General features: G+C 42.2%; 1 protein-coding gene across 1 annotated transcript; it reads right to left on the bottom strand.

Annotated features, from left to right (window-relative positions):
- Nucleotides 1–765: 765 nt before the first annotated feature.
- hpda (4-hydroxyphenylpyruvate dioxygenase a) lies at nt 766–11,402 on the bottom strand. Its single transcript, XM_064352225.1, has 14 exons — nt 11,304–11,402; nt 10,624–10,650; nt 10,149–10,211; nt 8,903–9,007; nt 8,296–8,338; nt 8,073–8,155; nt 6,791–6,880; nt 6,069–6,175; nt 5,154–5,231; nt 4,121–4,283; nt 3,783–3,854; nt 2,948–3,070; nt 2,282–2,398; nt 766–1,406 (listed from the first exon to the last, which is right to left on the bottom strand). Exons 1-14 carry the CDS (start codon nt 11,304–11,306, stop codon nt 1,293–1,295), a joined length of 1,188 nt encoding a protein of 395 aa, XP_064208295.1. The 5' UTR covers nt 11,307–11,402; the 3' UTR covers nt 766–1,292.

Consider the following 11,402-nt stretch of genomic DNA (forward strand, 5'->3'; position numbering starts at 1 on the left):
AGAACTACTTGTTCAAAGTGTGCTTTAACCAACACTTTTTCTGTAGTCACATCAATGTTTATTGATATTTTCCAGAAAATGTGATTATTTTCTATTTACAGTGGGACACTGTAGGGGCACAATTCATTTGACAGTGCATTTGATGTAAAAAATGATTCCACTGGGTATAGTTATGAAACATTTTCCACTGGTAGTGTATTTAACAGAACAGGAAAGACACTTGAAGACAAATACATCACGCCAAGCCTAATGTGCATTTTTATGCCAAAAGGTGTGTTACTTCAGATCTTTTTAATGTGACCCAACCTAGCACATTTAAATATCCCATGTGTGTTGGGTATGTGAAGTCATTACTATGCGACACACCCTACGCTGTCAGCATGTGGAACGACGCTAGGAATCTCAGCATCAAATAACCATACAGTATATTCATTTGAAAGATGTTTCACTTATTCATGGCCAAATACGTGGTTAACATTGCTGTTCAGATTGTTGATTGTTGAAGGAGTTCTGTTGAAGGAACTTTCAGGGCGGGGCAGTGATGTCCGAATCAAAACTTTGCTGTAGCTCATGCAATCTGGCATCTTGGATTTATAAAGTTATTTGAATATAAAAATATTTTTAAAAACAATTTCACTTGTTTTTCCCCATTATCCAAAAAATAATAAAATGATGCCGTATTCACAATGAGTACTATTCTACTATTCTGAACTTAATGTCTCCTAGAATTTATGTCAACCAGTGATGCAAAGAAAAGATTGAATTGTTTGGTAAAACTTTAATGAAATGTATCTTTCAGTTGTTGTTTTTTTTTTTTTGCAGTAATATATGATTTCACTGATTTCAGTTGTTTGTCTTAAAATCTTGGATGGATGTTCTGTGACAGGGCATTAGGTTGAATGATCAAAGAAAAGTGTACTGCCTCAATACAATGGAATAGTTCAAGAATCTTTCAGAATCCTTACCCCACTGAAGTTTGCTGTATACACATCTTTTCCCAGTTTAAAAAACTAATACAAATGAAAATATGTACTGCATAGCAAGTGTTTGAAGTTTCTAACAGTTTGCTTAAATAGAGATAATTGTGCATATTAGAGAAGTACACCAGCTCTCAAATAATGCTTTTTTTCTGGAACTTCATAGCCAAAACAGGAATACCACAACTGGGGGTTTGACTAAGTTGAGAGCCAACTCAAAAAGCTGGGAAGAAGAACTAAGGATACCAAAGCGCACCATTTGCATTGGATTTATTGGCGTGCGATCTGGTCGGGGTCCTGAGTTAGCCGGGCGCGCTAGTGAAAAGTCTTGGGTTGGGCGTCTGGAGTCAACACTGTGAGATTGCCCCTGGCTTCCTGGTCCTTCTCTATGGCTTCAAAAAGAGACTGGAAGTTTCCTGCCCCGAAGCCCTGGAAGGGGGGGGGGGAAGAAAAAGACAATTAAGTATGAATTATTAGGGGGTTTCGCTCAAGCCATTTCACTTACCGCTGAAAGTGTGGAATGTCTCGTGTTTTACCTGTGCTTGCCCCGACAGGAATTCTTTTCACGAAACCTCGCCGGTATGAGGAAAAGAAATTGCCCGTAGCAACTTGTGTCTTCAACCAAAGTCCTCAACGAACTATGGTGATATTTTACAACTTTTGTTTTCTGGCGATTTCGTATTAGAGGGCAGAATGATGTACTGAGAAGGATGACAGAAATGTCAACAAGCAGATTGTATAGCGTGCTTGTGCAGAGGTTGGAAGGTCCAGTCATGGTTGATAAATGAGGCATTTTGTTTTCCCTCACAAATTTGGGATCACCTCTGTCCCAACCTCATCTTGCAGAAGGAGCACTGAAGCCCATGCACCCCTTCCATAGACTCATTCAAAGGCCTATAATGGGACTGTGGGGGAGCTAGCACCAAAGAGAGAGGACCACCTCTCACAGATTATGTTTTTGACACCATAGGCAGTAGGCCTATGGCCATAGGCATAGACACCATGGATAGGTGGCTAGGCCTATGCTGTCATAAGTGTGTTTAGATCATATGTTCAGTGGATATTCCACTAGCAGCCTAATGAATGAGATCAGATTGTTTATTTTCTGAATTTCCAGTCTGGTAGTTGACGTGCTTCTCTCTTAAGTCAAGCATGATTGATTGATGGCATATCCTTTGACTAGCATAACTTTTAGTTTTTTTAGATTAATTTGTTATTAGAAACTGACCATGACAAATGTGTAGGGAACCATGACTGTTGACCCTCAGAGCCATCATGGAGTTACGGTTGACCGGAGTACGTACAAAGTGGTTGTGTCGTTGAATAACTTCCAGAAAGAGAGTAGGCCGGTCTTGTACAGGTTTGCTGAAGATCTGGAGAAGGTAGCCCTTGTCATCGAAATCCACCAAGATTTTCAGTTCCTGGATGTGGATGGAAGCAGTTTAGACCCTGAAGGTGCACTGTTCTCATTGCGATCATTCCCATTAACTTTGGGGGCGTATGCCCAAATACAGGAAGCAGACTGAAGTCAGCAGAAAATATCTTCACTATAAACTACTTGAACTGAAACTGATGAGACAAATGTTTGTTGATTCTAAATTCTAATTAAAGGGAAGTGCCATTTATCAGGAGGTGGGTTAGCTAGCTATTAAGTAAGCCACACCAAAAAATACATTATATGCCAGCCTGAAATGGGGGGTATGTTTTTCAACTAAACAAACAGTCGTGTCATGATAATGGCATAATTGAAAATCAAATGGAAGTAGCCAAATTAAGTAATTTAAAACATTGTAAGCTTTTTGGAATGGCTAACAGTTTATCATGTTTATTTGACAGGAAATTTTTCCTTTAACTAAAAAAGCTGACAGGTGAAAGCATTTATTTGTAAGAAATATTTCCTTTGGCAAGAACAATCTAAATGGATCCCATCAGTGTGAATAAATCAAAGTGACACTTGAAATTTGGCTCACCTGCAGTTTGTTGAGGTCCTCCTTCACTTTGATCTTTGCCGTCTTAAGTTTCTCACGTAGGGCTTTGTAGTAACTGTCAGGAGCCGACAGGAAGTCCATCCCACGGGCTTTGAGGTTGATAATCTGAAAGGGAAGAAGACTGAGTCAGACATTTTCAGGGAGTTATGTCGCTATGAAAAGCATTAAGCTATTGAGATGGTTGCCTGCACTCCCTGCTGAAAATTCCAGCTTAAACCAGCCTATGCCGGTCAATCTGGTTTAAGCTGTTTTTTTCGACACTTTCAGCTGGTCGACCAGCTTTTCACCAGCTGACCAGCCTATATAGTCAGCCAGTCCACCAGTTTGACCACCAGTTTATTCTACCAGCTTAACCAGCTTTGACTAGCTTTGTCCTGCTAGAGACCAGCTTTGGCCAGCTGCTGACCAGCTATGACCAGTTATAAGTGTCAAAAACAGCTTAAATCATCTTAAACCGTTTTAGAATGTGAGCTGGTCTTAGCTGGAATTTTCAGAAAGGCTGTTGAAGATGGATCTGCTGGTCAGAGACCAAGAAAGCCATAACTTATATATAAAAGAGCAAAAATCTTGTTTCCCAGAAAGAAAAATAAACTAGTTGTCACTTGGTGTGTCCAACTAAAACACTGGTTCTTAGCTGTTGGGTCATTGAAGCACCCTGGAACCATTCAGACTTCTTTGGTTGGATGTAAGATGAAACGCTCTAAGGAACAGAGCTTAGCCAGACTGACTTGGGAATGCTTTGTATGTCCAAAAATAACTTCCCCTGGGTTCTATGGTTTTTCAGGGAATGACCTCAGCTCCCTGACGGCTGACTCACTGCTTGGATGATGTTTGAGGTGTTGAGAGCGATGTGCTGCACTCCAGCTCCACCATTGTAATCCACATACTCCTGCAGACAGGACATGAAGTGCCATCAGCACACACACACACACACACACACACACACACACACAAATTGTTCTCCACTCCAGGTAAACAACTCTGTTCTCAGTAACTGGATTGGTATGCAAAGTATATCCTACTGCATTCGGGTGTTTCAAATCAAGGCCAGATTCTTACTGACAGGGCATTGGGCACACAAGAGCTGATTCCACAGCAGTGCGTTCGAATGGTTCTGGTCTGAATGAAAGGTTTCTGATTGGGCCAGAGCCGCACCTGGATCTGGGACTTCCTCTTCCCCTGGGCCGGCTCGTTAATGGGCATCTTGATGGTCTCCTCGTAGTTGGTGACCACGATGGATCTCAGGGAGCTGTACTGCGTGTGAAGCTGGGTGTCGTCTATCGACCAGAAGCGGTGAAACAGCAGGCACTTCTGGTACCTGGAGGAATGCAGAGACCAATGAGTCGCACCTCCACCTTCACAGGTGAGCCCTCCCTTTCTGTCTGTCACCTGCCCCATTGAGTGGTGTGTGTGCCCTGCGAACGACTGGCACTCTGTCCAGGTTGTATTCCTGCCGCTCGCCCAATGCGCGCTGGGATAGGCTCCAGCACCCTCCGCGACCCTGCCCAAGATAAGCAGGCATAGATAACGGATGGATGGATGGATGGACAGGGCCTATTGGCTGTAGCGCTAAAGGCTACCAGCTTGCTGGAACCAGTTGTCCATATTCAGCACAGAATAAGCTGGGACACACAGGTCTTGCTTTATGGTTACAGTATGTGGGCACATGCTGTGTGTCACCCTTGGGACACAGCTTGGAGGATGCTCCAAATATCCCAGATTAGTGCGCTTCCTGAATGAATCTGTGTGCTGGGAGTGGCAGAGTGTATGAAGCCAGGATTGTTTGATGGGAAAATTAAATCACATATTTGATTGCACGTACAAATAGTTTTTATACTGACTTGCTTGGTCCATCAGTTTCTCGGGACTTCATTTTCAAATATTCGAAAATACTGACTATTACTCATAATTTCAAGATACAAATAGATACACGTTAAATTTTAAAGACCAGTGCCCATTAAAAATGCTGGCCTTTCTAAAAAATCTATGGGTAAAATACCAAAGCTGTTTTACAAGGGAGGTTTAGGACAAAAGGTGATTTTTCAATTTTGACCTTTTTGTCACCTGCCAATGAAAAATGTGTGTTTTGCTTCCTTTGCCTGGAAGACTTGGAAGACTTGGAATTCCTTTGCCTGGAAGACTCAGTGATCCTTGTATGTGAGACACGATTGGCCTGAATGACCCTTACCAGTCTGATACCGGCTCCATTTTGTTGTCTGGCTGGTTTCCCACGATGTGATCAATGAAATTCAGATTGCCCGGCGGCCTGGGGAGAAAACATCATGTGAACAAGTGTGTGTGTGTGTGAGAGAGAGAGCTGTGTGTGTGTGTGTGTGTGTGTGAGAGAGAGAGCTGTGTGTGTGTGTGTGTGTGTGAGAGAGAGAGCTGTGTGTGTGTGTGTGTGTGAGAGAGAGAGCTGTGTGTGTGTGTGTGTGTGTGTGTGTGTGAGAGAGAGAGCTGTGTGTGTGTGTGTGTGTGTGTGTGAGAGAGAGAGAGCTGTGTGTGTGTGTGAGAGAGAGAGAGAGAGCTGTGTGTGTGTGTGTGTGTGTGTGTGAGAGAGAGAGAGAGAGCTGGTGTGGTGTGGTGTGTGTGTGTGTAGAGAGAGAGAGAGCTGTGTGTTGTGTGTGTGTGTGAGAAGAGAGAGAGAGGTGTGTGTGTGTGTGTGTGTGAGAGAGAGAGGAGCTGTGTGTGTGTGTGAGAGAGAGAGGGAGAGAGAGAAAGAGTGTGTGTGTGTGAATGTGTGTGTTTGTGTGTGTGAGAGAGAGAGTGTGTGTGTGTCTGTGTATGAGAGAGAGCTGTGTGTGTGTATGTGTGCGTGTGCCTCTGAGAGAGAAAGAGAGATAGAGAGAACCTGTGTGTGTGTGTGTGGGTGGGTGTGCAGGTGTGTGTCTGTGTTTGAGAAGGAGAGAGCGAATGTGTGCATGTGTGTGTTTGGGTGTGACATCTTTGTTAAAAACTATGCGTTCTATGCGTTTGTTTTTTAAAGATTCTCTGCCACACGTATGCATCATTTTACCATTCATAGTTTCACAATCAAATGGCCGTGTACCGGAAACTGAGCTCCAGGTTTGGAAGAAGGAAGAGGAAGTGCACATGTACTCACAGCTTAGGTAGCGAAGGATCCTTGAAGAGGGGTTCTTTGTATCCAGGCAGAAAGAGCCCTTTGTAGGGTCCCAGGTACTCAATCAATGTGTGTGTCGTGTCACCGTACTGCGAAGTGGGAATATCATTTTGTTAGAATAGAAGTTTGCACTGATTTCAGCAATGTTCGTTTCCAGAAGCACAGGGTTTTTAAATGAGGACTGTTATGATGCTGATGTCCATAGTGGAGTCTCTGACTGAGAAAGATTCATTTAGGTTTCCCATGTCTCTGCTAATGTGTGGTTGCTCTGTGTGTGCAAGAGTGAGCGGCATGCAGGCCAGAAACGCATCCTTCAGCTGGAGTTGTGTTGGTGCAGTAGGAGTTAATGTCCCACGATCCTGGGAACACAGTATATATAATTTGATTTGACTTATTTTTCTAACATGCAGTGAAATTGTCCTTTATCTATTTTTTGTTGTGGAGGGTAAGCTAACATTGCTTGGTGGATGGAAAAAAAACACTGATCTGGCATGATATCTTGGGGAGTGTGAGTATGTGCGCACATGCGTGTGTGCGTTCCTGCATGCGTGTGAGTGTGTGTGCGCGTGTGTGTTTGTGTGTGTGTGTGTGTGTGTGTGTGTGTGTGTGTGTGTGTGTGTGTGTGTGTGTGTGTGTGTGTGTGTGTGTGTGTGTGTGTGTGTGTGTGTGTGTGTGTTTGTGTGTGCTTGCGTTTCCAGACTCACAGTTTGCACGATGGCATATTTCACTTTCCCGAATGCATCTTGCTCCACCCAGGGCTCTTTGACGATCACAGCGGCTCGTTCTTTAGCTTTCTGCCAACAGTGTCAGGCAAACACGCTCAGTAACATGCAGCGCATGTGTAAGCACTCGCATACAAAATTTACAGCATGACAACTACATGAAGTCTGTTAGGAAACGTGCGCCCTCTGGTGGTACAGGGAAAGAAATACAATGCACTGGAGGCTTTGTAGTGCAGCCAGGGGAGAGAGGAGGTGTAGGGGGGGGTGGAGCACATCAAAGGGCCACTTATCGGACCACTTTCCTGAGTTCACAGGGCACCGTATTCCGCTGGCAGCCACCTGCGCTCTGCGTGTTGAATTTGGACGGGAAGCTCGCCTGAGTCAGCAGCAAGCCATGGGCAAACAGAGCGCTGCAACTCGTGTTCGTGCCACCTCTCGATTTGGAGGAGGGCTCGTATCTAGCGGCTAGTTAAAGGATAACTCGCCCCACTGATGCAGAACCGGAGCCCGAGTTTGTTAAATTGGCCGGCTGGCCTCGCATAAACGCCTACTCCGGACTGAAGAATAATCAGGACTTCTGGAACCTGACCAGAGCTGCCGGACAAACACACGCATTCGTCCAACATAGTTCCATGGAGTGGACTCTGAACCAGTGAGGCCAGGACGGGGCTCTCTCCTAAATCCCTCCTGTTTAAATCCACCCCACGATATGTCTAAAATGTAAAACTTTATACCCAATATGTTTCGGTCTAGAAAGGTTTGAGATATTGGACATAATAATTCAAGACAGTGCTTTGCTTTTTTCTGTGGCTCCACCTTGTGGTCACGGTCTGCAATCATTTATTATTATAATATACCATAATGATTTCCTAACTGAACATTCTAATGTTTATGTAACAATCATTACTGGTAATTGAAAGCAATCCAGTCCTATATTCTTTCCAAAAATCTACTTTTCAAAGGGTTAACCTGATTTGCTCAAGTAAATTGTTCAGTTTCTGCCAACTGTATAGCTGTACAAAATGAGTATTGTACCTTATCAGACCTGTGCTTTGTAGTTGTACCAATGACCTTGATATGCACTTTTACACTTTCCTTTGACAAAAGTGTCTGCTAAATGAATGTAATGTAAATGATCAGCTCTGTAACTGGATAATATCTATGCAATGCAAGTTATCCAGAATAAGACATACAGTATACTAAATTTATTCAACAGATAATATGGCCATAGAGGTCATAGAGGTCATAGAAAGCCCAAAGTTACCTGCACTAAAAAGTCACAGTCTTCCACTTGAAATGCTATGTCCTTGACAGCATCTCCATGCTTGATCAGGTGCTCCCCGATTTCTGTGGAAGAAACATGAAAGATGGCATGAGGAAGACATGTCACTTTGATAAATCACTGGTGGTTCTGGTGACTCGACATGTTAGGCATAGTGTCTCTGGCTGGCTGAGTTTTTGTAACAGCAAAAAAAACAATGCCGGACCTTCATTTCCGGGGTTCAGTGCTGACTGAAAAACGAACAATATCTAGAGAAAAGAAAAAGAAATATGATTAATGAGAGCATTGTCTTTGAGATCTCATTCAAAGAAACAAAACTTTTTTTTTTTTTGCACAATAGAAGCCTTTAAAAACAATGGCCTCAGGACAGAAATCATAAAGTCAACATCACTCAAAGCAGGCAAAAATGAGAACATTGTGGAACATTAATGATCTGACAAGTGACTGGGCACACCAAGCATACAAGTGTCCTCCTTTTAAATGCTTTCATTTAAGTGTGTGTGTGTGTGTGTGTGAGAGAGTGAGTGTGTGTGTGTGTGTGTGTGTGAGAGAGAGTGAGTGTGTGTGTGTGTGTGTGTGTGTGTGAGAGAGTGAGTGTGTGTGTGTGTGTGAGCACCAGGAATAGTCCCGCACTCATTCGCTCTCTAAGGTCCTGAGGCTTACTACAGTGTATCAGCAAGGGAACAATCACAAAATTCTACATCCCAAAGTTCTTTCATGCAGTTCACGAACATTTGCATTTTATGTGCTGGTACAGAAGACTGCTGTTGTCCCAGAGCTGCCGGGAGCCGTCTAAGGAAGACATTCCCAACCTTATCCTGCCGGATGACGTGGGACACCACCTCCCTGCTGCCCGTCTCCAGGCCCTTGTAGGCGAAGGGCTCAAAACCCATCTTATCGCAGTAGAATGCAGCTGCCTGAAACAGAAAAAGAAGAAGCGTGCTGCCCTCATTGGGTACAATTACCAAAGTAGCTTTATGTAGTGATGAAATAATTTCCGGAAGATATGTTTCTTATGTTCTGGAGCCTGGACACAAGAACAGTCTCTCTATTCAAGGGGACTAATGGCTTTTTAAATGGCCCTCACACTGCCAGTCTGGCAGCTGGAAGTGCAGTGTGTTTTGCGACGTCCCTCGAGGCTCTGCAAGTGCAAAGGTGGAGGGCGTATTTCACACCTGCTGCGCGGATTCTTCATTAATATGCATAACTCCCATTTGTTATACATCTTACTCAAACACCCATACAAATGTGTTGGGCTTTCTTGTAGAAAGCACTGAAAATGTATTCAACATTTGAACTGCCTCGATAGTCTGGCTCTTTTGCAACTGGGAGATTTTCACATATACTAACAAAGGGAGGTTTTGAATATTTTAAGCCCCATAAAGAAAGACAAAAAGATGTCTTGTCAAGGTATTTTCAGATTGTCATATTCAATGGAATGATTCCTATTAAATTGTTATGCTTTCATGTACAAACGATTATCGAAGGTATTCTGAGTTTGATTTGGTATTTGCCCATACCTCAAAATGCCATACATTGTTGATGTACCTTGCTGAAATAACCACTTAATTAGCACTGATTAAATGCATATTATGTTTACAATTAGGATATACAGCTTATGTGCTAAGCTAAAGTTTATCCAATTGAAGGACTTTAGTTTAATCTTCAGCAATAATAACAATAATAATAATAATAATAATAATAATAATAATTATTATTATTATTATTATTATGTCAATAAAATACTGGTACATTTTTTGTTGTTGGTGTCTCCCAGTCTGTTGAGAACTGTTTGTTCAATCAATACTTTCATCTGGGTGCAGGCAAGAGTTAATTCAAATTTCACGATACTAATGTCAACAACAAAAGGTGAATGACCTGCTCTGCTCACAGAATTACCTGGAATGATTATGCAGAAATGTTACTCCACTGAAGTGTTTCACCACTGAAAATGGAGATATCTTGACATTCTAATTATGCTAATCAGTGGATGAGCCCATTCTCATACATGCATACGGCTTTGTGATATGGAATGAATGACAGAGTTCACAATCTCACCTGCTTAGCATTTCCAACCCAGAAGGTGAGATGATGGAATTTAACAAATCGCCCCCTCTCTGGCTAAAAGGAAATGTTAAGAAAATTCTTTAATCTTGCACCAATAATTAAGATGTTAACATTTACAGGTTTCTTTAGGCATAAAAAGTATTTTTCCCCTGTATACAGGGGTACTGACAATACATTAGCTATGAACTAATTTACATAAATGACAAATGGTAATTCTCCTGGTAAAGGCCAGTGATATTAAAACAAGTATTCTTTTCCCAGGAAAAGATTCAGCCAATGTTACATTAGCCAAATATTTTTTACCCCTTATACTTCTCCAAGCTACACATTTCAGAAGTTGTAGTCAAGCCAGTACAGTAAGCATTGGGGGCGGGGGGGGTGGTTACATGATCACATGTTTTCGATTGATTAAGCTTCATATTTTATACAACATATGATTATATTATACAATCATATATGATTCTACCTTTTCTCCTTTGTCAGTGTAGGAAGTCTGGAGGGGGAGAAAATGTAGTTATTTTTAAAGTTCATGTATACTGAGGTTCACAGACACAGTATAAACATGCTGTTGCAAAACTGATAGCAACAAAACATTGAAAGAACATTCTAGAAAATGGTTGAAACAGCTGAGGCCAATGTAAGCTCTATATTAACTGCAGGTAAACACACCAAATAGATGATGTGCCTGTGCTGTAAGTACTGTACCATCAGCAGCACAATTTAGGGTAAGTTTAGGGTTCATTAATGAGAACATCACACACAGATACTTCACTTTCACCTTCAGTGCAAACAGCTACATTACAACCAAAGAGCTTTCACATTCGCATGAAACTTAAAGTCATTGCTGCTTACATATACCTGCTTGCCCTCTTCTAAATTGAAGCTGTAACTATAAGAGATGTATGATGCACTAGCCCCAATATCACATGAAATGCTCTATATTCATCATGAAAAGTGTATAGAGAATCTACAGTTTTATGAGTATCAACCACACTTCATATTTCTTTAATTTTAGCACAAATTTTATTCCAATTCACATTTATTAAACCAACTTCACTGTAGCATTTCGTTTTTTATATCGGTTACTATCATAAATGCTGTATCAGCGTGGTGAGGGTAAGGATGTTTCGGCATTATTACACTTACCATTTTGCGCTTCTCAGTGGAGGATGGTGGCAAGAGACACAGCCAAAAACATCAACTGACCTCCTGGACCCGCAGATAAGTACGACCAGGAGGGCCCTG

This window comes from Anguilla rostrata, chromosome 9, assembly GCF_018555375.3.
Source record: "Anguilla rostrata isolate EN2019 chromosome 9, ASM1855537v3, whole genome shotgun sequence".
NCBI classification, from domain to species: Eukaryota; Metazoa; Chordata; class Actinopteri; order Anguilliformes; family Anguillidae; genus Anguilla; species Anguilla rostrata.

What these genes read in the sequence shown, in the direction of transcription:
- hpda (XM_064352225.1), bottom strand. An exon ending in ACTGTGACTTTTTAGTGCAG is followed by an intron (nt 6,881 to 8,072) that starts GTAACTTTGGGC and finishes CACTGTTGGCAG; the next exon opens with AAAGCTAAAGAACGAGCCGC. An exon ending in AGGACCTCAACAAACTGCAG is followed by an intron (nt 2,399 to 2,947) that starts GTGAGCCAAATT and finishes ATCCACATCCAG; the next exon opens with GAACTGAAAATCTTGGTGGA.